The sequence below is a fragment of the Salmo salar genome, chromosome 03 (assembly GCF_965601325.2).
Source record: "Salmo salar chromosome 03, fSalSal1, whole genome shotgun sequence".
Classification (NCBI taxonomy): Eukaryota; Metazoa; Chordata; class Actinopteri; order Salmoniformes; family Salmonidae; genus Salmo; species Salmo salar.
The window spans coordinates 22,721,147-22,747,500 of record NC_138293.1 but is presented as its reverse complement, the minus strand read 5'-3'; the positions used below and the strand labels follow the sequence as shown (position 1 = coordinate 22,747,500).

The following is a 26,354-nucleotide window of genomic DNA, read 5'->3' as shown; positions in this document are numbered from 1 at the left end:
ATTTGAAATCGATTTCTTTCAGTTTTTGCTGTGTGATGAAGTAGGGAAATGTAGTTTGCAACAGGCCAATATTCTACATAGTTTAGCTCAGAAAATATGGTAATTAACTGCAATGCCCATAATCCATTGCACGCCTACTTGTCCGGTCTGTGTTTCTTTTACGCCGTTAGGTTAGAGTGGGGCAGACATGGAGAGAGAAGGGACAGAATGTGTGATCCTGAGGGATAGAGTGCAGTTGCTTTGTGAGGTATGTCTAAATACATGATTTAAGTGATTCTTAGTTGGTACTCAGCAGTTATAAAAGTAAGCCTTATTTACTTTGAAGAACTACTAAAATAGTGATTTTGTCAGACAGTATAGGCAGCTCTATAGCGATGATTACTTGGAAGAAATGAATACTGTCATCAAATGTAATATATACAACAACTTAAATATTTTATTAAAGATAAGTAATGTAAATAAATGATGGTTGTTAGGTGATAATCAGTAGTTGGCAGTCACTACCATCATGAGACTTTATTCTGTTACAACATTCAACCCACATAATATATAGTACATTTAATGTAAAAAAATTAAAAAAAAAATGATCGAAATCAAAAACCGTGATTCTTTAAAAAAATGTATCGATCCTGAAACCAAACACTAATCGCTCAGCACTACTTACAATCTAGTTGTTCTCTATTACAATCATTATTTTGGCAAAGGGGTGACTTAGAGGGGACAAAGCCCACTGTTCTATTGAAACACAATCTTAGATGAAAATTCTATTTATTTTTGAGTAAATGGATATAAGGATATATTTAAAATACAATCACTTTAGGTTTGTATTGTATGTGAAGTTTTCATTGAACAGTAGATATGAAAGTGGTGATATTGTCAATTTATTTATATTTTTTACCTGTGCCATAGCGCTCACATTCTTTCCATGGCAAAGTAGGTGATGGACCTCTTCTCACCTTTACTGTGGGAAACATTGTGGAGGTGTGGGGTAGAGACTCATGGGTAACAGGTTCTTCATGTCCCCCGTGTCCCCCCCACCGCTATGCATGAGCAGCGCAGCCATGGAGGTGATGCACCATCTCTAAGACACTTGGTGATTGAAATGTATGACTTGTTGTTTTCTAGACTAATTTCAGTGAGACATATTAAAGACACTAATTGATATCTCCCTAACCAAAGCTTTCTAAGCAATTAAGGCTACGCATTTTGTTTTTTGTTTGTTTCTGCATTCACTAGAATGCATTTCCATTGGATTTCCAAGCTGTAAAGCACTTAGGCCGAAAGGTTGTCATGATCTCTGTGAAATGTCTTGAGCTTCAATGTCTTAAAGGGATACTCAGAGATTCTGACATTTTTATGTCTTTGTGTGCAGTATGAAGTAAGTTGAGGTAGATTCGCGAGCCAGTGCTAACTAGCATTAGCGCAATGACTTGAAGTCTACAGATACAGTAGCATGCGCTTGCGTACCTGTAGACTTCCTGTAGCATTGCCAGAATCTCGCAGTATCCCTTTAATGACTAATGGTTTTAGGTGAAAGGGCATTTGTGGGCCTTTTTTTGTTTCCCAGTCAGTGCAATGACCGATGATATTGTGCCCTTTCTATCATTTACATTTTAGTCATTTTGGTGAAAAAACCTACCACAGTTACTGAAATTAGACTTCTTTGAAGTAGCCGCTATCATTTACATTTACATTACATTTAAGTCATTTAGCAGACGCTCTTATCCAGAGCGACTTACAAAATGGTGCATTCACCTTATGATATCCAGTGGAACAACCACTTTACAATAGTGCATCTAAATCTTTTAAGGGGGGGGGGGGTTAGAAGGATTACTTTATCCTATCCTAGGTATTCCTTAAAGAGGTGGGGTTTCAGGTGTCTCCGGAAGGTGGTGATTGACTCCGCTGTCCTGGCGTCGTGAGGGAGCTTGTTCCACCATTGGGGTGCCAGAGCAGCGAACATCATGGCAACAGTGTGATGGTCTGTTAGGAACAGCTTGGTTTTACCTCGTTGAGCATCAGCCTGTTGATTTTCAGTTGCAGCCAGTCACACAATCTCATTACCAGAAAGAACTAGCCTATTCCTCTATAGCTCAGTTGATAGAGCATGGTGCTTACAACACCAGGATAGTGGGTTCGATTCCTGGAACCACCTGTACATAAAATGTATACACGCTTAACTGTAAGTCCCTTTGGATAAAAGTGTTTGCTAAATGGCTATTATTATTATTATTCACAAACAATAAGTTAGGCTGATGGCTTGCTCTGTTCAATGTATGCTATTAAACCGTGCATTCATTGCATTCAATGTTAAAACATTTATGATCTATATGTCATTTTCAGAAATGCTTATTGGAAGGCCTCAAGCAAACACTAATCCTTTCTTGAAGTGCTGATGATTACTGATGTAAAACAAGCAACAATTTGATATGCTCATTGCAGACCATTCACTGTCTGAATAGGCTATAGCCCATAAACTGGGTCAGGGAGCCATAGATATTTGGCCAGTTTCTACCTGCGGATTTAATGATGCTTTGCAGAATCTAACACACTGCCTGTTGCCTAATGGTTAAATATAGCAGGTTACGCCAGTGTTACGTCTAAATTGGTTCTGCAATCCTTAACAGCTCTTTGATTATAAACTGAACTGCTATCTTTTCTATGGCATCCATTCACGACTGACTGTTAATAGCGCTTCATTTAGTTTATGCACACCTTTAAAATGCTATTTCATAGGAACTGTGTATTAAATCAGACCTGTGAACATTTAGAATGTCTATATGTATGTTAGTCCTGAAATGTTTTTTCTCAACTGATTTGATATTAATTTATTTTGTATTACACTGTCACATGTATCTCGCACCAAAGCCTCAGGGGGCGTCCCAAATGGCTCTGGTCAAATGTAGTGCATTATTTAGGAAATAGGGTGCTATTTGAGAGAGACCCTCAGCTACTGTATCTGCAGATGTTTTATCTGTGCAGCCCAGAGAGACCCAGAGCTGCTGCTGCTATGTGTGGATAGGCTGCTCTGCTGCTGGCTTGTTCTGTGCTTACAAACAACCCCTGGTTTAACAATCGCTGAAAACCGCAACTTAACAAATCAAAGTTTTGGGTAACATTTTGGTCTTCGATCGTACCATTATGCTGTTACTAGGCCTATATGTTTACTGTAAGTTCACATAGGGTTGAATTTACACTTTAATTTCCATAGTTTTCTCAAGGATGATTTTATGTTTTTTGTATGTGGTTGCAATATTCTGGTTTTCCAGAAATCTGTTTTGAGGATTTTGGATTTCTTGGTTATTCCCTGTTGATTCTGGGAATCTTTCAACTGGGATTTCTGGGACACCTGGGAATTTTTGGAAAGTTACTAGTGTTTTGCAGCCCTGTTTTATGTATGTTGTTGAATTATTTTGGTGAGATAACTGACCTGCTACTTTATGCCCTCATGCTTTTACAGTGGGAACTTATTTAGTGGTTTGTTTCAAACACCTGCCACTCTGAAGTCCCAACTTGTTTTATTTCCATTTTAGATGTAAACATGGATACTGACTGATGGTTTTACCTTATATTGCTTAATATGTTCTTTATCCCCTCTTATTTCTTTCACAGCTTTGCATTTAAAATTAGTTTTGATTAATGCTGCATATTGATTGTGCCCCCAACATGGTACTGAGGTGATGTGAATAAATAAATAATGACGATTGTGTGCCAAATGGCACCCTATTCGCTAATATAGTGCACTATTTTTGATCAGAGCCCTAATGAAGTGTGCTATATAGGGAATATGGTGCCATTTTGGACATAGCCTAAAGCAACCTAAACTTCTTAGCCATCGCAGAGGTATCACGCTAACTGTTTGGAATCCTAATGACCCTGTGACCCCCACCCACCCAGTGCTGCTGTCCCTCCCTGCTTCCATTTATGCTTCCTCCTCTTCATTCACCTGTGTGTTAACACCATCTCCTGTTTGCTGCCCTTCAGATCGTTTCCAGTTTTAAAGCCACCACGTCCAGAGCCGTGTGCCAGCTGGTCAAGGAGTATGTAGGTCACAGGGATGGCATATGGGACCTGAGTGTCACCAGGACACAGCCCGTGGTGCTGGGCACAGCTTCGGCAGGTAGATCGCTACAGTACATCCCAATGCCATTGTGGCAGGGTTGCAAAATTCCAGTTAATTTCCCCAAATTCCCTGGTTTTATAGAAATCCCCGATGTAAGGTTCCTGGAATCAGGAGGAAATAAGTCGGAGAAACATAAACCTCCCACCAGCATTTCTGGAAATTCTGTCAAGTTTTTGCAAGCTAGAATTTTGCAAGCCTAGCTAGCTACAGTGCTTCCCAATGTCTTGGCTGCTGGCCTTATTGTCCTCCTGGCCCAAGACTAACAATCATGTTAGTGAGTCACAGTAATGTTCAGCCTAATAGCGCTTTAAAATTCACTGCAGACTTTGGTTTAATATTCAATCCATTTAACTGTCAACATGTGTATGTTAAGGTTGTGATAAAGCGATCATAAGGTCTAGTAATGATTGCCTTCAGACCGGAGAGCATATTGTGCTTTTAATACGCTAAGAGGGGGCAAATGTAATTTGGCAATGGTTACAGTATGATGGTAGTGCTAGCTGAATTAATCATGATCTGTATCCCAAATGGCATGCTATTCCCTATTTAGTGCAATACTTTTGACCAGGGCCCATAGTGCTTCTGGTCAAAAGTAGTGTTTATATTGGAAATAGGGTGCCATTTGAGACTCTCAAAGGATTACAGTATGAAGCTAGCGTGGCCTAAATGACGCCTACTGTTCTAAGCCACTGTGTGTGTACACCACGTGTCTGTCCACAGATCACAGTGCCATGCTATGGAGCATCGAGACCGGGAAGTGCCTCCTGAAGTATGTGGGTCATGCAGGATCAGGTAAAATACTGTTTTTATTTGATCCATGCTATGTGTAGTCATGAAGAAAGCGACTGGTCTAAATGATTCAGAGAGCGTCCCAAATGGCACCCTATTTAGAATCCCAAATGGCACCCAATTCCCTATATAGTGCAATACTTTTGACCAGAGCACTATGGGGCCCTGGTAAAAAGTAGTGTACTACAAATTAAGAAATCATTTGACTAAACGAAATAAAAATTAACTATACTATGAAACAAAGATGAATGATAGTAAAAAAAAAGCTTTGGAGCACCTTAAATGACATTTTTGGGGGAAAAAAGCCAACTCGGCTCCATCATTCATTGAATCAGATGGCTCATTCATCACAAAACCCACTGATATTGCCAACTACTTTAATTACTTTTTAATTGGCAAGAAAAGCAAATTCACGGATTATATGCCAGCAACAAATGCTGACACTACACATCCAAGTATCTCTGACCAAATTATGAAAGACAAGAATTGTAATTTTGAATTCCGTAAAGTCAGTGTGGAAGAGGTTCATTTTTTAGTTGTCTATCAACAATGACAAGCCACCGGGGTCTGACAATCTGGATGTAAATTTACTGAGGATAATAGCGGACGATATTGCCACTCCTATTTGCCACATCTTCAATTTAAGCCTACTAGAAAGTGTGTGCCCTCAGGCCTGGAGGGAAGCTAAAGTAATTCCGCTACCCAAGAATAGTAAAGCCCCCTTTACTGGCTCAAATAGCTGACCAATCAGCCTGTTTCCAACACTTAGTAAACTTCTGGAAAAAATTGTGTTTGACCAGATACAATGCTATTTCACAGTAAACAAATTGACAACAGACTTTCAGCACACTTAAAGGGAAGGACACTCAACAAGCACAGCATTTACACAAATGACTGATGATTGGCTGAGAGAAATTGATAATAAAATGTTTGTCAGGGCTGTCTTGTTAGACTTCAGTGCAGCTTTTGACATTATTGATCATAGTCTGCTGCTGGAAACATGTATGTGTTATAGCTTTATACCCCCTGCTATAATGTGGATAAAGAGTTACTTGTCTAACAGAACACAGAGGGTGGTCTTTAATGAAAGCCTCTCAAACATAATCCAGGTAGAATCAGGAATTCCCCAGGGTAGCTGTTTAGGCCCCTTGCTTTTTTAAATCTTTACTAACGACATGCCACTGGCTTTGAGTAAGGCCAGTGTGTCTGTATGATGATGACTCAAATAAAATGAAGCTGTATTTGTCACATGCGCCGAATACAAGTGTAGACCTTACTGTGAAATGCTTACTTACAAGCCCTTTACCAACAGTGCCCTTAACCAACACTATACACATCACATCCTACAGCGACTGAAATTACTGCAACACTTAACAAAGAGCTGCAGTTAGTTTCGGAATGGGTAGCAAGGAATAAGCTAGTCCTAAATATTTCCAAAGCTAAAAGCATTGTATTTGGGACAAATCATTCACTAAACCTCAACTGTGTCTCGTAATGAATCATGTGGAAATTGAGCCAGTTGATGTGACTAAACTGCTTGGAGTAACCCTGGATTGTAAACTGTCATGGTCAAAACATATTGATACAACAGTAGCTAAGATGGGGAGAAGTCTAGCCATAATAAAGCGCTGCTCTGCCTTAACAACACTATCAACAAGGCAGGTCCTACAGGCCCTAGTTTTGTCACACCTAGACTAGTGTTCAGTCGTGTGGTCAGGTGCCTCAAAGAGGGACTTGGGAAAATTGCAGTTGGCTCAGAACAGGGCAGCACGGCTGGCTCTTAAAAGTTCACGCAAAGTTCCACATAGAGCCGTGACTACATGGAACTCTATTCCACATCAGGTAACTGATGCACGCAGTGGAATTAGATTTTAAAAACAGGTAAAAATACACCTTCTGGAACAACAGGGATATGTAATGTGGTTGCTTTGGTGTGTTTGGACCCCATCCCTAATAAATACAAATACTGAATAGGGTGCAATTTGGGATGGGCCCAAAGTTTTATTGTGGAGGCTATTCATGAATAACTATATGAACAAATACCTCCTATGTTTTCTCTTTCCAGTTAACTCTATCAAGTTCCATCCCACAGAACAGATGGCTCTTACAGGTAAGGACCTTTTGCTCAATGTCCACAATTGTCAGAAAAACACATTTTAGGCCATTATATGTTCAGATGTCTATTGGTTTGGAGGTGTTTGAGGCCTCATTCTGCTCTGTCCACAGCGTCTGGTGACCAGACAGCCCATATCTGGAGGTACATGGTGCAGCTGCCAACCCCACAGCCTGTAGCCGACATCAGTGTAAGCTTCTCAAAACCATATCTCTTATAACCCACTGCATCTACAGATGTCTAGTTCTAAATGCTGATCTCTGTGTGTCTGTCTCCGATTCCACAGCAGACGCCCTGTGACGACGACATAGACTTCTCAGATAAGGACGAGGCTGATGGGGACGGTGAGGGCCCTAACGAGTGTCCCTCCATCCGCATGGCTTCCACTACCCTCAGGAGCCACCAGGGGGTTGTCATCGCTGCAGACTGGCTGGTGGGGGGCAAGCAGGTGGTTACCGCCTCCTGGGACCGGGCTGCCAACCTGTACGATGTGGAGACCTCTGAGCTCGTCCACTCACTCACTGGTACGAACCAGCCGTTCTCTTAGGGACGGTTTTTGGGACACAGATTAAGCCTAGTCCTGGACTTAAAAGTAAGCGCAATGGAGAATATCTATTGAAAATGCTCTTTAGTCCAGGAATAGGCTTAACGTGTCTATGGAAAACCACCCCTTAATGTGTGGTTTAAGTGTCTGTAGAGTAATCATTAGATGTAGGTTGTTTTCTGGCGTTGTATGTCTGCCATTGAGCCTCTGATCACATTTCAATCATAATCAATGTTCCCTTAAGAGGGCTCTGCAACAGTTTTTTGCTCTGCCGTATGTCTCTACCTCACCTCTGTGTGTGTGTGTGTGTGTGTGCGCGCGTGCAGGCCACGACCAGGAGCTGACCCATTGCTGCACCCACCCCACCCAGCGTCTGGTGGTCACCTCATCCAGAGACACCACCTTCCGTCTGTGGGACTTCAGAGACCCCTCCATCCACTCTGTCAACGTGTTCCAGGGACACACCGAGTGAGTTGCACACACACACCACCTTCCGCAAGTGGGACCTCCAGAGACCCCTCATCCACTCTTTCAGTCTATCAGTAGCACCCCTACAAAATTCATGCAGAAAGCATATCGCCACCCATATGAATGACATTAATTAGACATTAATTTGCAGTCATTATCAATGTGTCTGTTTAGATTACAGGGGGTTGATTTGGTCTGCCAACAGTAGCGGATGAGGGCACAGCTAATCAGCCATTAGTATCCAGAACAAATGATACCGTGATACATGAGTCAGTCAAGTGGATGAAGTAGCTGGTGACCTTCAGGCCTCAAATATTCCCACCAAGACAGCATTTGTGTGTTGTAGTAAATATCTAGGAATTCCTCTCATACTGCAAATCTACTGTATCTAGGGTTGCAAAGCTACTGGAAATGTACCAAAGTTACCGGATTCTTCTGTAATTTAGTCATTAACAGGTAATCGATGGCAATCTATGGTAACTTTACTAATCTGTATCCATATTGTTCATGAGTTTCTAGAAGATTGATCATATGGTTCAAGAGGAAATATCCTAATTAATGGAAAAAGCATCTAATCAACAATGGCAGTATTTTCAATTAACTCTGCAACTCTTCCAACTATTGACTTTTCTTCACAACTGCCTCCAGTTTGGCGCCAAAACATTGACAACGAATACATACTGACGTAGTAAAATAAATAAAAAAAGAAAGATATTTCATTCTGAAACCCCTTGCCTATATATAACCCTTGCCTAGTTAAATAACAAATATTAAACACAATGATATTCACTAAGTTGGTTTATATTTAGGATAATGTTTTACAGCTTTGTCATTCTATTTTTTTAATCATCTTATTTAATTATTTCATATATTTAAATGTGATAAGGCCACACAAAGGGTCAGATATAATTAAACACCTGTGATAATCTGAATTACCCAAAAGGGCCACTAGATGTCTTGTTGCAAATTACATAAAGTCCTTGAAAGTTACCAAAATTCTGTTAGTTTATTGGTAAACTTAGAAAGTTTCCGCTAATATACCCTCCCTTTGCAACCCTAGCTAACTGTAATACTATTAAGTGTCAACATTTCCTAGGATATTAGTTGTCAGGGTTCCCTCACTAGGACAACATCAGTGTGTGGTTGATTCAGTCAACTTCAATCTCATTCATTTCATAAAGCCCTTTTAACATCAACAGTTCTCACTAAGTGCTTTCCAGTAATCTGGCCTAAGCCCCAAAGAGCAAGGAAAGACTGTGAATGACTGTTTTGAATGACTCTCTTCCGCCATGTCATGCCTCTCCAGCACGGTGACATCAGCAGTGTTCACTGTGGGGGACAATGTGGTGTCTGGGAGTGACGATCGCACTGTCAAGGTCTGGGACCTCAAGAACATGAGGTCACCCATAGCAACCATCCGCACAGACTCTGCAGTCAATAGGTGAGAGCGAGGACTTTGAAATTGAGATAGTAGGCAAGTATTGGTTTGAACCTGTCAAGACTGGTATTTAAGAATTTATATTATATTTTTTAACCCCTTTCAGGATGAGCATGTCGGTGAGCCAAATAACCTAAATATGTTACTGGGAATTTTGTTTTTAGAAGGTTCAATAAAAATAAGTCAGGATCATATTCATTAGTTTACAACGTAGCAAAATCTTTTGCACTGTAACCAAAAATGTTGACAAAAAAAACAAGCAGATTTTATTGGACAAATTCGGAAAGGTCCCTCCATGTTTCGACCAGTTTACTTCCTGGTGAATAAGACCCTGAAGCGTATACTACAAAGTAGGATCAAGTAGTTAGCCAGCTAACTTTAAAGAACACATTTTTTTACTTGAAATGAGTTTGGTCTAATTGACTTAACAACCCAAAACTTACCTGAGTGTACAAAACATTAGGAACAACTGCTCTTTCCATGACAGACTGACCAGGTGAATCCAGGTGAAAGCTATGATCCCTTATTGATGTCACTTGTTAAATCCACTTCATTGTAGATTAGTTTGTTTTACTCACTGCTATAGCACACTCCGCCAACCCTGAATGTCCTTGCTGTGTCTGAATCCTTGCTTAGGAAGGCCTCCAAAAAGTCTGAGATTTCCATCCCCAACTACATCATTCTCCGTCAAGATAGAACTGCCAAAGCGGGAGGAGTTGCAATCTACTGCAGAGATAGCTTGCAAAGTTCTGTCATACTTTCCAGGTCTATGCCCAAACAGTTCGAGCTTCTAATTTAAAAATAAATCTCTCCAGAAATAAGTCACTGTTGCCACCTGTTAAAGACCCCCCTCAGCTCCCAGCTGTGCACTGGACACCATATGTGTATTGACTGCCCCTCATCTATCTTCAGAGTACGTTCTTTTAGGTGACCTAAACTGGGATATGCTTAACACCCCGGCAGTCCTGCAATCTAAGATAGATGCCCTCAATCTCACACAAATTGAAGCCTAACTTTTTACTGTTCTTTGAACTACTTCTTACAGGATAAGTGTGTCGGTGAGTCAAAGAATCATTGCTCTTCCTCACGACAATCGACAAGTTCGGCTGTTTGACATGTCAGGAGTACGGCTGGCTCGACTCCCACACAGCAACAGACAGGTAACCAGCACCAACACACAAAGGCAGCAAATACATACTATTTTTCATCTAGTATATTTCCAGTGTAATCTGCATCTGTAGTGGTTTTACTGATCTATAGATTGGCCTGGATATTTATATCATAGCACATAATAAGTCAGGATCATATTCATTAGTTTAGAACGTAGCAAAATCTTTTGCACTGTAACCAAAAATGTTGACAAAAAAAAACAAGCAGATTTTATTGGACAAATTCAGAAAGGTCCCTCCATGTTTCGACCAGTTTACTTCCTGGTGAATAAGACCCTGAAGCGTATACTACAAAGTAGGATCAAGTAGTTAGCCAGCTAACTTAAAAAAAACACATTTTTTACTTGAAATGGGTTTGGTCTAATTGACTCAACAACCCAAAACATACACTGAGTGTACAAAACATTAGGAACAACTGCTCTTTCCATGACAGACTGACCAGGTGAATCCAGGTGAAAGCTATGATCCCTTATTGATGTCACTTGTTAAATCCACTTCAGTGAAGATGAAGGGGAGGAGACAGGTTAAAGACTGATTTTTAAGCCTTAAGACATGGATTGTGTATGTGTGCCATTGAGGGTAAATGGGCAAGACAAAATATTTAACTGCTTTTGAACGGAGTATGGTAGTAAGTGCCAGGTACACTGGTTTGAGTGTGTCAAGAACTGCAACGCTGCTGGGTTTTACACACTCAACATTTTCCTGTGTGTATCAAGAATGGTCCACCACCCAAAGGACATCCAGCCAACGTGACACAACTGTGGGAAGAATTGGAGTCCGCATGGGCCAGCATCCCTGTGGAACGCTTTCGACACCTTGTAGAGTCCATGCCCCAACGAATTGAGGGGGGCGTGCAACTCAATATTAGGGAGGTGTTCCTAATGTTTTGTACACTGTGTGTATACAGTACCAGTCAAAGGTTTTGACACACCTACTCATTCCAGGGTTTTTCTTTATTTTTACTATTTTCAACATTGTAGAATATAGTGAAGACATCAAAACTTTGAAATAACACATGGAATCATGTAGTAACCAAAAAAAGTGTTAAACAAAACAAACATTTTATATTTGAGATTCTTCAAAGTAGCCACCCTTTGTCTTGATGACAGCTTTGCACACTCTTGGCGTTCTCTCAACCAGCTTCATGAGGTTGTCACCTGGAATGCATTTCCATTAACAGGTGTGCCTTGTTAATTTTGTGGAATTTCTTTCCTCCTTAATGCGTTTGAGCCAATCAGTTGTGTTGTGACAAGGTAGGGTTGGTATACAGAAGATATATTTACCTATTTGGTAAAAGACCAAGTCCGTATTATGGCAAGAACAGCTCAAATAAGCAAAGAGAAACGACAGTCCATCATTACTTTAAGACATGAAGGTCAGTCAATCTGGAAAATGTAAAGAACTTTTGCGCAGTCGCAAAAAACATCAAGTGCAATGATGAAACTGGCTCTCATGAGGACCGCCACAGGAAAGGAAGACCCAGAGTTACCTCTGAAACAGAGGATAAGTTCATTAGAGTTACCAGCCTCAGAAATTGCAGCCCAAATAAATGCTTCAGAGTTCAAGTAACAGACACATCTCAACATCAACTGTTCAGAGGAGACTGCGTGAATCAGGCCTTCATGGTCGAATTGCTGCAAAGAAACTACTACTAAATGACACCAGTAAGAAGAAGAGACTTGCTTCGGACAAGAAACACGAGCAAAGGACTTCAGACCGGTGGAAATCTGTCCTTTTGGTCTGATGAGTCCAAATTTGAGGTAAAACCGCTGTCTTTGTGAGACGCGGAGTAGGTGAACAGATGATCTCCGCATGTGTGGTTCCTACCGTGACGCATGGAGGAGGTGTTTTGGTGTGGGGGTGCTTTGTTGGTGACACTGTCTGTGATTTATTTAGAATTCATTTTTGTTTATCTGTCAGCCCCAGCCCCGAACTCAGGCCCTGTGTGTAGTTAACCGACCCTCTCTGCCCATTCATCGCCATTTTACCTGTTGTTGTTGTCTTAGCTGATCAGCTGCTGTTGTCTTACCCGTTGTTGTCTTAGCTAGCTCTCCCAATCAACACCTATGATTGCTTTATGCCTCGCTTTATGTCTCTCTCAAATGTCAATATGCCTTGTATGTATATTGTTGTTTAGGATAGTTATCATTGTTTTTAGTTTACTGCGGAGCCCCTAGTCCCACTCAACATGCCTCAGATACCTCCTTTGTCCCACCTCCCACACATGCGGTGACCTCACCCAGCATAACTAGTACATCCAGAGATGCAACCTCTCTTATCGTCACAAAATGCCTGAGTTTACCTCCACTGTACCCGTACCCCACCATACCCGTCTGTACATTACGCCCTGAATCTATTCTACCACGCCCAGAAATCTGCTCCTTTTATTTTTTGTCCCCAATGCACTAGACGACCAGTTTTGATAGCCTTTAGCCGTACCTTCATCCTACTCCTCCTCTGTTCCTCGGGTGATGTGGAGGTTAATCCAGGCCCTGCGTGTCCCCAGGCACTCTCATTTGTTTACTTCTGTAACCAAAAAAGCCTTGGTTTCATGCATGTTAACATCAGAAGCCTCCTCCCTAAGTTTGTTTTACTCACAGCTATAGCACAATCCGCCAACCCTGATGTCCTTGCTGTGTCTGAATCCTGGTTTAGGAAGGCCACCAAAAATTCTGAGATTTCCATCCCCAACATTTTCCATCAAGATAGAACTGCCAAAGCGGGAGGAGTTAGCTTGCAAAGTTCTGTCATACTTTCCAGGTCTATGCCCAAACAGTTGAAGCTTCTAATTTAAAAATGAATCTCTCCAGAAATAAGTCTCTAACTGTTGCCGCCTGTTATAGACCCCCCTCAGCTCCCAGCTGTACCCTGGACACCATATGTGTATTGACTGCCCCTCATCTATCTTCAGAGTACGTTCTTTTAGGTGACCTAAACTGGGATATGCTTAACACCCCGGCAGTCCTACAATCTAAGATAGATGCCCTCAATCTCACACAAGTTATCAAGGAACCCACCAGGTACAACCCTAAATCCGTAAACATGGGCACCCTCATGGATATTATCCTGACCAACTTGCCCTCCAAATACACCTCTGCTGTTTTCAACCAGGATCTCAGCGATCACTGCCTCATTGCCTGCATCCACTATGGGTCCGCAGTCAAACGACCACCCCCATCACTGTCAAACGCTCCCTAAAACACTTCTGCGAGCAGGCCTTTCTAATCGACCTGGCCTGGGTATCCTGGAGGATATTGACCTCACCCCGTCAGTCAAGGATGCCTGGTCATCTTTAAAAGTAATTTCCTCACCATCTTAAATAAGCATGCCCCTTTCAGAAAATGTAGAACTAAGAACAGATATAGCCCTTGGTTCACTCCAGATCTGACTGCCTCGACCAGCACAAAAACATCCTGTGGCAGACTGCAATAGCATCGAATAGTCCCCGCGATATGCAACTGTTCAGTGAAGTCGGGAACCAATACACGCAGTCAGTCAGGAAAGCCAAGGCTAGCTTTTTCAAACAGAAATTTGCATCCTGTAGCTCGAACTCCAAAAGGTTTTGGGACACTGTAAAGTCCATGGAGAACAAGAGCACCTCCTCCCAGCTGCCCACTGCTCTGAGGCTAGGAAACACTGTTACCACCGATAAATCCACTATAATTGAGAATTTCAATAAGCATTTCTCTACGGCTGGCCTTGCTTTCCACCTGGCTACCCCTACCCCGGTCAACTGCCCGGCACCCTCCACAGCAACCCGCCAAAGCCCCCACCATTTCTCCTTCACCCAAATCCAGATAGCTGATGTTCTGAAAGAGCTGCAAAATCTGGACCCCTACAAATCAGCCGGGCTAGACAATCTGGACCCTCTCTAAAATTATCTGCCGAAATTGTTGCAACCCCTATTACTAGCCTGTTCAACCCCTCTTTCGTATCGTCTGAGATTCCCAAAGATTGGAAAGCTTCCGTGGTCATCCCCTCTTCAAAGGGGGTGACACTCTAGACCCAAACTGCTACAGACCTATATCTATCCTACCCTGTCTTTCTAAGGTCTTCGAAAGCCAAGTTAACAAACAGATTACCGACCATTTCGAATCCCACCGAATCCCACCACTTCTCCGCTATGCAATCTGGTTTCAGAGCTGGTCATGGGTGCACGGCTCTGACTTAGAATACGTGGACAACTACAAATACCTAGGTGTCTGGTTAGACTGTAAACTCTCCTTCCAGACTTACATTAAGCATCTCCAATCCAAAATTAAATCTAGAATTGACTTCCTATATTGCAACAAAGCATCCTTCACTCATGCTGCCAAACATACCCTCGTAAAACTGACCATCCTACCAGTACTCGATTTCGGTGATGTCATCTATAAAATAGCCTCCAACACTCTACTCAACAAACTGGATGCAGTCTATCACAGTGCCATCCGCTTTGTCACCAAAGCCCCATATACTACCCACCATTGCGACCTGTACGCTCTCATTGGTTGGCCCTCGCTTCATACTCGTCGCCAAACCCACTGGCTACAGGTTATCTACAAGTCTCTGCTAGGTAAAGTTCCCCCTTATCTCAGCTCACTGGTCACAATTGCAGCACCCACTCGTAGCACGAGCTCCAGCAGGTATATCTCACTGGTCACCCCCAAAGCCAATTCCTCCTTTGTTCGTCTTTCCTTCCAGTTCTCTGCTGCCAATGACTGGAACGAGGTGTAAAAATCTCTGAAGCTTGAGACTCATATCTCCCTCACTTGCTTTAAGCACCAGCTGTCAGAGCAGCTCACAGATCACTGCGCATGTACATAGATGGGCTGCTTACAGATGGGCTATCTACCTACCGCATCCCCATACTGTATTTATTTTTTTATCTTGCTCCTTTGCACCCCAGTATCTCTACTTGCACATTCATCTTCTGCACATCTTCCATTCCAGTGTTTAATTGCTATATTGTAATTACTTCGCCACCATGGCCTATTTATTGCCTTACCTCCCTTATCTCCCTTATCTTACCTCATCTTACCTCATTTGCACTCACTGTGTATAGACTTTTTGTTTTCTTTTGTTCTACTGTATTATTGACTGTATGTTTTGTTTATTCCATTTGTTTATTCCATGTGTAACTCTGTGTTGTTGTATGTGTCGAATTGCTATGCTTTATCTTGGCCAGGTCGCAGTTGTAAATGAGAACTTGTTCTCAACTCGCCTACCTGGTTAAATAAAGGTGAAATAAAAAAAATAAAAAAACCTCCTCACACCATTTGCACACACTGTATATAGACTTTTCTTTCTCTATTGTGTTAGTGACTGTATGTTTATTTATTCCATATGTAACTCTGTGTTGTTGTTTGTGTCGCACTGCTTTGCTTTATCTTGGCCAGGTCGCAGTTGTAAATGAGAACTTGTCTCAACCAGCCTACCTGGTTAAATAAAGGTGAAAGAAAAAGCACACTTAACCAGCATGGCTACTACAGCATTCTGCAGTGATACACCATCCCATCTGGGTTGCGCTTAGTGGGACTATCATCTGTTTTTTCAACAGGACAATGACCAAACACACCTCCAGGCTGTGTAAGGGCTATTTGACTAAGAAGGAGAGTGATGGAGTGCTGCATCAGATGACCTGGCCTCCACAATCACCCAACCTCAACCCAATTGAGATGGTTTGGGATGAGTTGGACCACAGAGTCAAGGAAAAGCAGCCAACAGGTGCTCAACATATGTGGGAACTCCTTCAAAACTGTTGGAAAAGCATTCCAGGTGATGCTGGTTGACAGAACACCAAGAGTGTGCAAAGCTGGCAAGGCAATGGGTGGCTACTTTGAAGAATCTTAAACATATTTAGATTTGTTTAACCATTTTTTGGTTACTACATGATTCCTTATGTGTTATTTCATAGTTTTGATGTCTTTGTTATTATTCTACAATGTAGAAAATAGTACAAATAAAGAAACTTTTGACTGGTAATGTACGTTTAGCTTTCTTAAAGAACCAGAAAATCGACAGTTATTTCTGGTTGTTTATCAAAGGTAACTGGCTAACTCATTGATCCTGCTTTGTAGTATAACCTTTAGTGTACCAATGTGGCTGTTGCTTCACAGGGCCACCGGCGCATGGTGTGCTGCTCAGCCTGGTGTGAGGACAACTCCTCCTGTAACCTGTTCAGCTGTGGCTTTGACAGGCAGGCCATCGGATGGAACATCAACATCCCAGCTCTGCTGCAGGAGAAGTGAGCCCAGCCCAGACAGGTTTGTTTTCCCCCTCATTCACTATCTTATGTTTTTTTGTTGTTGGTGCGTCTAGTCCAAGACTCAATGGGGAATTTCCATAGAAGGTGCTTTATACTTTAGGACTATAGGCTTAATCTGTGCCCGCAAAACTGCTTCTGTGTTATTTGCAACATTACTTCTCTTTTCTATACATATCTGAAAGGGGGATGTGATTTACAAAATGTCAATGTCATATTGTTTTCTTGTGTGTCAGCCCTGAGCCATCCGCCTGGCCCATCTGCTCACTGAACCCCATGTTAAGAGCTGATCCCTGGTCAGTTCAGTCAGATGCCACCACCCTCAGGCAGGGAAGGGAGAAGATCGATTGAGGACCACTCTCTCTCTGTGTCAAGTATTCATGTTCTTCTCACACTCCAAATGTGGTCACAGTCTGGTCTGCATAGTTTGAATATACATACCGTACTACATACATGTGTGGTGGTTTTCAATCTTGCCCATGTATGTACAAAAAATGTAAAGGACTACTCTGCTTTGTTGTTGGGCTTGTTTTGATCAGTTTATTCATGACTTTCCTTCTGAAGATAAATAGCACTGACATAAAGAAGGTACGGGGGGATATTATAGTCACCCTAATTTTCAGTTCAGAATAGGTCAGGCACCTTTTTTGATGGTGTAGCCTCGTTGATAATGAGCAGCATTTCATGGAGACTTGTGTTAGTACTGAAATGCCACACATCTGCTTTCGAACCCACCTTAACCGCTCAGAAGTACAGCTAGCCAAGCTACTGCATATCTCTGTGCCATTTCGGCAGAGCCATATTTTGTCAAAGTTTACTGCCCATCTCTGTGCCATTTCGGCAGAGCCATACTTTGACCATCTATTGGTGATCAACTGAGCACTGAATAAGGAAAATGCAGAGCTGCTACAGTACAGTGTTCATGTGGCTCTGTCATGCACCTTTTAGAACCAATAGCTGTTACAATTTTATTTGTTGTTAAACTGTTTTAGACTAAATACCATTGCAGCTTTTGTACAGACTTGACAGAATCCTACTCTTGAGTCCTAGACAGTATGTTGTACCAGTGGAATAAATTGTGTAAACACCCCATGTTTAGAGGTTGAGGTTGATCGTCTTCACCATTTTAATAGGCCCTTCATTCAGGTTGAGGTTGATCGTCTTCACCATTTTAATAGGCCCTTCATTCAGGTTGACGTTGATCGTCTTCACCATTTTAATAGGCCCTTCATTCAGGTTGAGGTTGGTCGTCTTCACCGTTTTTAATAGGCACTTCATTTGTGTGTAATAATCATAAATGAGTCTTAGAAAGTAAGACGTCATGAAATTGCTGTTAGATATAGAGTTTACAAACAATAATAACATGAAGTGTTTCTTAGAATTAGTCAGTATTGAACATGTTACAGGGATATATAGGTCAGTAATTTGTTACCGCGTGGTACTTCCTTGCGTAAGTAAGTGGGATCTCTAAGAGCGTTCTAATGCAATAGCTGTAACATGCTTGGTGTGCTCAGTGATAATGGCGTTAATTTCTGCATAGAAAACTAAAAGAAGAAGAGATTATTATGTGTTTGAGGTAAGTGTGATGTCATAAAGTAGCTGTGTCTGTTTTTTAGAGAAAGAGAATCAACGTTGAACTTGAAAACATTTTGAGTGTAATTGTCTGAGTCACTTGGCAGGCAGCACAGTTGACTTGGTTACATTCCTGCTCTTACGCAGACAAATTATACAAAATGATGTATCTGTATCTCATGAGACAAGCCAGCTTTATTGCAGTCGTAAATGCTTCTCTAGAGACTTAGATATGCTTTGTGTTTTGCCAACTTGTAACAACATATTGACTATTGATATTTATACAAGAAGTCACATTGAACATCTTTTATCCCGTTATGGAATCGTTATTGTGACAATAAAAAGTGGTTCCAGGTATAGGCCCACGGTTCAAAGTGAGCGTAACTTTCCTTCCACAATAAATTTCACATCTGGAGAAAATGAAATGTAATCTCTATTCAAAGTGGCCTATTTGGCTTAATGGTGTATTCCTGCTGCATATTTTATTATCCTTTTAACTTTGAGGTGATCTTTTCATTTCCACTAGTTCTTCAGCCTGTGCAGTTAAAATCAGTTGGATCTCTTTGGTTTCATTGGCTGAAGTATTGTTGTTTTAATCTATAGTGGTTTGCATGTAGATGTATCGTTTACATCAGGGATGTCTTAGAGGTTACTCCTAGCCTGGTCCCACATCCGTTTGTGCTCTTACCAACTCCCTTGGTCATTGTTAAGCCAAACATGACACTACTGTAAGTGACAAGGAGTTGGCATGATGGCACAAACAGATTGGCACTGAAAATAGGCCACTGCAGATGTGGTTGTGCAGTTGTATGCATGACTAATACCACATGATGTAGTACTAGAGGCATTGATTAAGTGACTATAGTAATCTGTTACATGGGTTGATATAATAAGAGATCTCTCTTGGACCGTAGCTGTCCAGGATTGTCATCCGTGATTTAAGTGAAACAAATCTGTTTGAAATATCAAAGATGTATGGCCTGTGAATGTGAAGTCTAGCCTGGTGCCAGATCTGTTTGTGCGCTTGCCAACTTCATTGCTCGTTTGGCACGACAATGAATGAAAAGGAGTTGGCATGGTAGCACAGACAGACTGCCACTCAGACTACCTGACCTCCGGAGCCACCATGCATAGCTAGTTGACCATGTTTATCATCACTTTCTTCATGGATTTATTTACATTTCAGTCTCGTGGTTTTCTCAGCTGGTTATGTAAATGTGGTCCTGTGTTCATTTCAATGGAGTACAGTGCTTGCTTGTTTCCCAAATGGCACCCTATTCCGTATGTAATGAATATGGTGCAATTTGAGACGCATACCCTCATTACATCATACAAACTTAGCAGTAGAAATCAACATTGTAAAACTGTGGTTACCTACCTAATGATATTTTGTGGTAAAAAAGGTTCATTTTAACAAGAGGAGCTCCACTAGTACACATCTCATAACATGAAACAGTTTAGCTGTGTGTGCGTGCGTACGTGCGTGCGTGGTGGGTATTCATAAGGAACAGCAGCTTGTGAAATCAAATAAAATGTTGTGCCGTTTCATTCCCTCAGAATTGTGTCCTCTTCTTTGTGTCGTAGTTCAGCCTTGCTTCAAGCCTTGCAAGGCTGACCATTACTTTGGTGCCGCGATATGAGGATAGTGTTAAATTAATTGTTCAGTCTTTTATCACCCAGTTGTCAGAAAACTAAAATTGTCAATTGACTCACTTTAATAAAAAATATAAATTACTCTTTTACATTTGACATTCAATGCCCTAGATAGAAAGTACTTCTGCATTACTATTAGCATTCAATCATTTTAGTCTGTGAGATGGTCTCTGTTTTGTGTGGAAATAAATATCAAGCAATACGATTGCCTGTGGAAAGAGGAAATACATGAATATAATGTTTAATTTACTATGTGTTTATAGGTGTATGTGTGCAATTGTAACAGAGGGAAAATACTAACGAGAGTAAATTACTGTCAAAACAGTCCGCAAAAAAAACTATTTTAATACTGTTATACTCTCAGAACGTGCAATGTTCTCTTTCAGCCACTAGATGTCCCTGCTCTTTCATGTTTCTCAGGGCCTGATTCACATACTGTAGCTTATTTGCTCCCCAATACTACAATGATAATTTCTGAAAAAATTACAAAGAAATACTTGACTGAATGTTTGAAAGGGTAAATGGTATTCAATGCAAGGAGACTACAAAAGGGGAGCTTAAGTGAGTAACTCAACAGGTGTATGTGAAGGATTGCTAAAAGGGAAACAGGTTTATCTTTGGGCTACTGTATTGTTACTGTATATGACTGCACAGTGGAGGAAATAGAAGAGGGGTATGTATACTACAAAGCAGGATCAAGGAGTTAGCCAGCTAATTTACTTAAATATTCTGAAATAACTTGTAATTTTACCATATTTTTCTCCCCAATTTCGTGATAGTGGCGGTAGGTAGCCTAGTGGTTACAGCGTTGGACTAGTAACCGAAAGGTTGCTAGATCGAATCCCCGAGCTGACAAGGTACAAATCTGCCGTTATGCCCCTGAACAAGGCAGTTGACCCACAGTTCCTAGGCCGTCATTGAAAATAAGAATTTGTTCTTAACTGACTTGCCTAGTTAAATAAAAGTAAAATACAAAAATATCCAGTTACGATCTTGTCTCATCGCTGCAACTCCCCAACTGGCTCGGGAGAGGCCAACACACTGCTCGCTTTTTTATCTGGTACAAGACAAACCCTCATACGTAAAAGCCTATTGCAGAGATCTCACCCCCACTTTAAATATTATTACTGGGCAGCTAATATAATAATCATTATATATTGATATATCATTATATATGGATGACTAAATCCCTGATGTTGACCTTACAGCGCCTTCGGAAAGTATTCAGACTCCTTGACTTATTCCACGTTTTGTAATGTTACAGCTTTTTTTCCCTTATCAATCTACACACAATACCCCATAATGTCAGAGCAAAAACAGGTTTTTAGAAAAAATGTCAAGTGTGTATGTATATATCTCTATCTGATTACATTTACATACAGTACCAGTTAAAAGTTTGGACACCTACTCATTCCACGGTTTTTCTTAATTTTTTACTATTTTCTACATTGTAAAATAATAGTGAAGACAACAACTATGAAATAACACATATAGAATCAATTAGTAACTGAAAAAGTGTTAATCCTGGCTGTATTTCACTTCATTAGCTGCCTTACTCTACTCAAAACTAGCCGAGCCTGTTTCCAGGTACACTAAAAACCCTATTGTGAAATTCTCAAAAAAATCAGGAAATGGTTAAGGCGATCGTTTGCTCTCAGTGAATTTTCAACTTCTGCCCCGTTATTAAACAACCATACATTCTCTCCACCATTAGTAGACAGGGCGTTTCATATCTGGCCTGGAAAAGGGATCTGCTCACTGAACGATTTGTACATTGATATGGATTTTGCATCTTTTCAACAGGTAGTAAAAAAGTTCAGTATTCCCAGATTCCATTTCTTAAGGTTAGGTACTGCGTTGTTTTGTATCTTCATACTCTAGTCACTTCCCATCACATCTACCTACCTCCCTTCTAGACTGTTTTTAAAGTGAATCCTTATATCAAAGGGGGCATAGGTTTTGTTTTTATGTTATTACATTTGCACAATCTGAAGTCCCTGGACTCTCTTAAGAACCAATTTGAAGAGGATTTAGGTGAACAACTTTCAGTATGCTTCAGAGAATACATTCGTAATCTAAGACATGCTGTAATTCAATTTAAAAAAGTTTATCGCCCGAATTGGTCAAAGGAAAAATGATCCAAGTTTGGACAAGAAATAGATCCCACATGTGACTGATGTAAGCAGGCTCCTGATACTTTATTGCACATATTTTGGACATTCCCGAAATTATGTGCAGCCCTATGGGGCTCCTGGTCACGTCTGGCTGTGACAGCCTGGGATCAAACCCCAGGCTCTAGTGGCGCCTCAGCACTGCAATGCAGTGCCTTAGACCTCTGCGCCACTCAGGAGGCTGTTTAGATTTTTAGTTGAGAAAAGCTTGAAATTGGCATGGCCTAATTGACTCAACAATCAAAAACACACACAGAACTTTAGCTTTCTTATTGAATCAGAATATCAATAGTTGTTTCTGGTTGTTTCTCGAAGTTAGCTAGCTAACTCATTGATCCTGCTTTATCGTATACCCCTCAGGACTACATATTCGTTATGGAGAAGTCAGAGTGCACAGAAGCAATCCAGACAATTTTTTCTAGACAAATTCCCTCACACTCACGACATACTACATGTGTTTCAAGTTATGTTTATTTGTCATGTACACAGGATACAACAGAACAGTGAAATGCTTACTCTCACAGCTCTTTTGCAACAATGCAGTATTCAATCAAGATGAGATAAATAATATAATGTGTCTGTATGTGCACTTACAGCGCCTTCGGAAAGTATTCAGACTCCTTGACTTATTCCACGTTTTGTAATGTTACAGCCTTTTTTTTCTTGTCAATCTACACACAATACCCCATAATGTCAAAGCAAAAACTGGTTTTTAGAAAAAATGTCAAGTGTGTGTGTATATATGTGTGTGTGTATATATATGTGTGTGTGTATATATATATATATATATATATATATATATATAAACTGATTACATTTACATACAGTACCAGTTAAAAGTTTGGACACCTACTCATTCCACAATTTTTCTTAATTTTTTACTATTTTCTACATTGTCAAATAATAGTGAAGACATCAACTATGAAATAACACATATAGAATCAATTAGTAACTGAAAAAGTGTTAATCCTGGCTGTCTTTCACTTCTGTTCGTGATTGGGAGTCCCATAGGGCGGCGCACAATTGGCCCTGCGTCGTCCGGGTATGGCTGGGGTAGGCCGTCAGTGTAGATAAGAATTTGTTCTTAACTGATTTCCCTAGTTAAATAAAAATAAACAAATCCAAATATATTTTATATTTGAGATTCTTCAAAGTAGCCACACTTCGCCTTGATGACAGCTTTGCACACTCTTGGTATTCTCTCAACCAGCTTCATGAGGTAGTCACCTGGAATGCATTTCAATTAACAGGTGTGCTTTGTTAATTAATTTGTGGAATTTCTTTCCTTCTTAATGCGTTTGAGCCAATCAGTTGTGTTGTGACAAGTAGGTTTGGTATACAGAAGATAACCCTATTTGGTAAAAGACCTAGTCCATATTATGGCAAGAACAGCTCAAGTAAACAAAGAGAAATGACAGTCCATTACTTTAAGACATGAAGGTCAGTCAATGCGAAAAACTGTAAGAACTTCATGAGTTTCTTCAAGTGCAGTTGTAAAAACTAACAAGCGCAGTGATGAAACTGGCCCTCATGAGGACCGCCACAGGAAAGGAAGACCCAGAGTTACCTCTGCTGCAGAGGATATGTTCATTAGAGTTACCAGCCTCAGAAATTGCTTCACAGAGTTCAAATAACAGACACATCTCAACAACAACTGTTCAGAGGAGACTGCGTGAATCAGGCCTCCATGGTCGAATTGCTGCAAAGAAACCACTACTAAAGGACACCAATAAGAAGAAGAGACTTGCTTGGGCCACGAAAAACGAGCAATGGACATTAGACCGGTGGAAATCTGTCCTTTTGGTCTGATGAGTCCAAATTTGAGATTTTTTCTTGCAACCGCCGTGTCTTTGTGAGACGCAGAGTAGGTGAACGGATGATCACTGCATGTGTGGTTCCCACAGTGAAGCATGGAGGAGGAGGTGTGGGGGTGCTTTGCTGGTGACACTGTCAGTGATTTATTTTAGAATTCAAGGCACACTTAACTAGCATGGCTACCACAGTAATCTGCAGTGATACGCCATCCCATCTGGTTTGTGCTTAGTCTCACTATCAATTGTTTTTCAACAGGACAATGACCCAACACACCTCCAGGCTGTGTAAGGCTATTTGACCAAGCAGGAGAGTGATGGAGTGCTGCATCAGATGACCTGGCCTCCAAAATCACCTGACCTCAACCCAATTGAGATGATTTGGGATGAGTTGGACCACAGAGTAAAGGAAATGCAGCCAACAAGTGCTCAGCATATGTGGGAACTCCTTCAAGACTGTTTGAAAAGCGTTCCAGGTGAAGCTGGTTGAGAGAATGCCAAGAGTGTGCAAAGCTGTCATCAAGGCAAAGGGTGGCTACTTTGAAGAATCTGAAATATTAAATGGTTTTTAATTTGTTTAACACTTGTTTGGTTACTACATGATTCCATATGTAACATTTCATAGTTTTGATGTCTTTACTATTATTCTACTATGTTGAAAATAGTCAAAATAAAGAAAAAACAGTACTTTATTGAAGCACCTTTGGCAGCGATTACAGCATTGACTCTTCTTTGGTATGACACTACAAGCTTGTCCTGTAAGGATCACAATGGATCAGATCAGCTTGGCAATGGCTGACAATAACCAGACCTTCTCTCACCTGCAGAGGGGAGGAGGGAACTGGTGTGGGGTTTTGACACCTCCACAACCGGTCATTAATTTAAGTAGAAGACTTTTCTTTCTCCCCCTTTAGTGTCAACCAAAGGAATGTCTTTGTTTCACAGACTGTCCCCGCTGAAACTGTATTGATGAACTGTATGGATGAAAACTGTAACTTGGAAAGTATATCCCCTTTATCTGTCAAGTTTCCATCCAATACGTTGTGCATATAATATGACAAATTATGAAAGTATTTTTGTTACGATATACATGTGATTTTAGGAGGTATAAGATACTCTTTCTCCTATAAACTGTACATAAGTAGCCACCCCCCAAGTGAGGTCAGAGAACGTGTCAGACTGATGGAGACATCCCCTTTGGCCAGAGTGCCCAAAAAGCCTTGGTAACGAAATTAACATTAGACCACAAAAGTGTGAAGCGGTAGCTACATGTTTGAAATGGTTGGAACTTTGAACCTCAACACGAGGTGAAGAAATAAACTCACCTTCCTTTAGACCAGAGAGATGAAGAGCTGCAGCTCATAGTGGTCTGAATCCTGAATAATCAACAGGAGGAGGAAGAAGCGACAAACTCCCCTCTCAGACAATCATTGGTACAGCTGATTAGCTGTCCTGAGTCAAATATCTCAAACTCTTCAAACCATCCCATCCTACTATGAGTCTCAAATCACCGTACGCTACTCTCATCACCCCACTGGAACCATCAGCACGGCTAGCTTATCTTCAAATAAGCAGCTTCAGAAGCGAATGGAAGAGTGAACTCTGTAGTTCTGTTCAGAACTACATGACGGACCCAAGACACCCATACGTAAATACATTCATGATTTCTTATTCCAAACGAGCGGCGGTTCGTATGCAAACTATATGATTCATGTGAGAATAATGTGTATTTTTCTCCCTCTATCTCCCTCTCCATGTCATGGTGAGGAAAGCCACCATATTGTAAAAGTACACTAGGGACCTTTGTCTCATGTATTACGTGTGTATGTTATCCTGATTTCTCATTTTAGTTAGCTAGTAAATAAATAATGAACCAATTGGTGTAGTACTGAATCATGAGCAAGGCTGGGGTTTTTGCAGATGCATGAGGTTACGACTGTTCAGAATGATGATATGATAAGCGGTAATGATTAATATTATGACTGTTTATCGATTAAATAGATATATACCTTATAGAGTTTAATTCGGGAGATGGTAACTCTTTAAACAACCTCTTCCGTAGTGCCCCAAATTCCTAATGAGGTAATTCTTACATGATTAATTTAATCGGGTAACATTAAACATAGTTAGTGGATTAAATAAATAAGTCATCAGATTAATGAAAGTAAAGTCACAACATATTGTGCGAGGAATCTAAAACAGAATTAGGCCTTGCTGTTGAATTCAGTCTATATGAATTGTGTAGCAGATTACGTTATA

At 40.8% G+C, this 26,354-nt stretch overlaps 1 protein-coding gene across 3 annotated transcripts in view; it reads left to right on the top strand.

The window, feature by feature from the left end:
- The window catches only part of LOC106599485 (WD repeat-containing protein 37), a 29,993-nt gene extending 9,974 nt beyond the window's left edge, over positions 1–20,019 (top strand). For 2 of the 3 annotated variants that reach the window (XM_045714641.2, XM_014190746.3), the window contains 10 exons: positions 3,985–4,120; positions 4,844–4,915; positions 6,978–7,022; positions 7,139–7,215; positions 7,312–7,549; positions 7,896–8,037; positions 9,344–9,478; positions 10,521–10,635; positions 16,743–16,889; positions 17,125–20,019. In XM_045714641.2, coding sequence (XP_045570597.1) covers positions 3,985–4,120; positions 4,844–4,915; positions 6,978–7,022; positions 7,139–7,215; positions 7,312–7,549; positions 7,896–8,037; positions 9,344–9,478; positions 10,521–10,635; positions 16,743–16,874 — 1,092 coding nt within the window. In that variant the 3' untranslated portion in view covers positions 16,875–16,889; positions 17,125–20,019. The remainder of the gene's footprint in view (positions 1–3,984; positions 4,121–4,843; positions 4,916–6,977; positions 7,023–7,138; positions 7,216–7,311; positions 7,550–7,895; positions 8,038–9,343; positions 9,479–10,520; positions 10,636–16,742; positions 16,890–17,124) is intronic. The other variant, XM_045714644.2, reaches the window with a different exon arrangement.
- Positions 20,020–26,354: the final 6,335 nt, after the last annotated feature.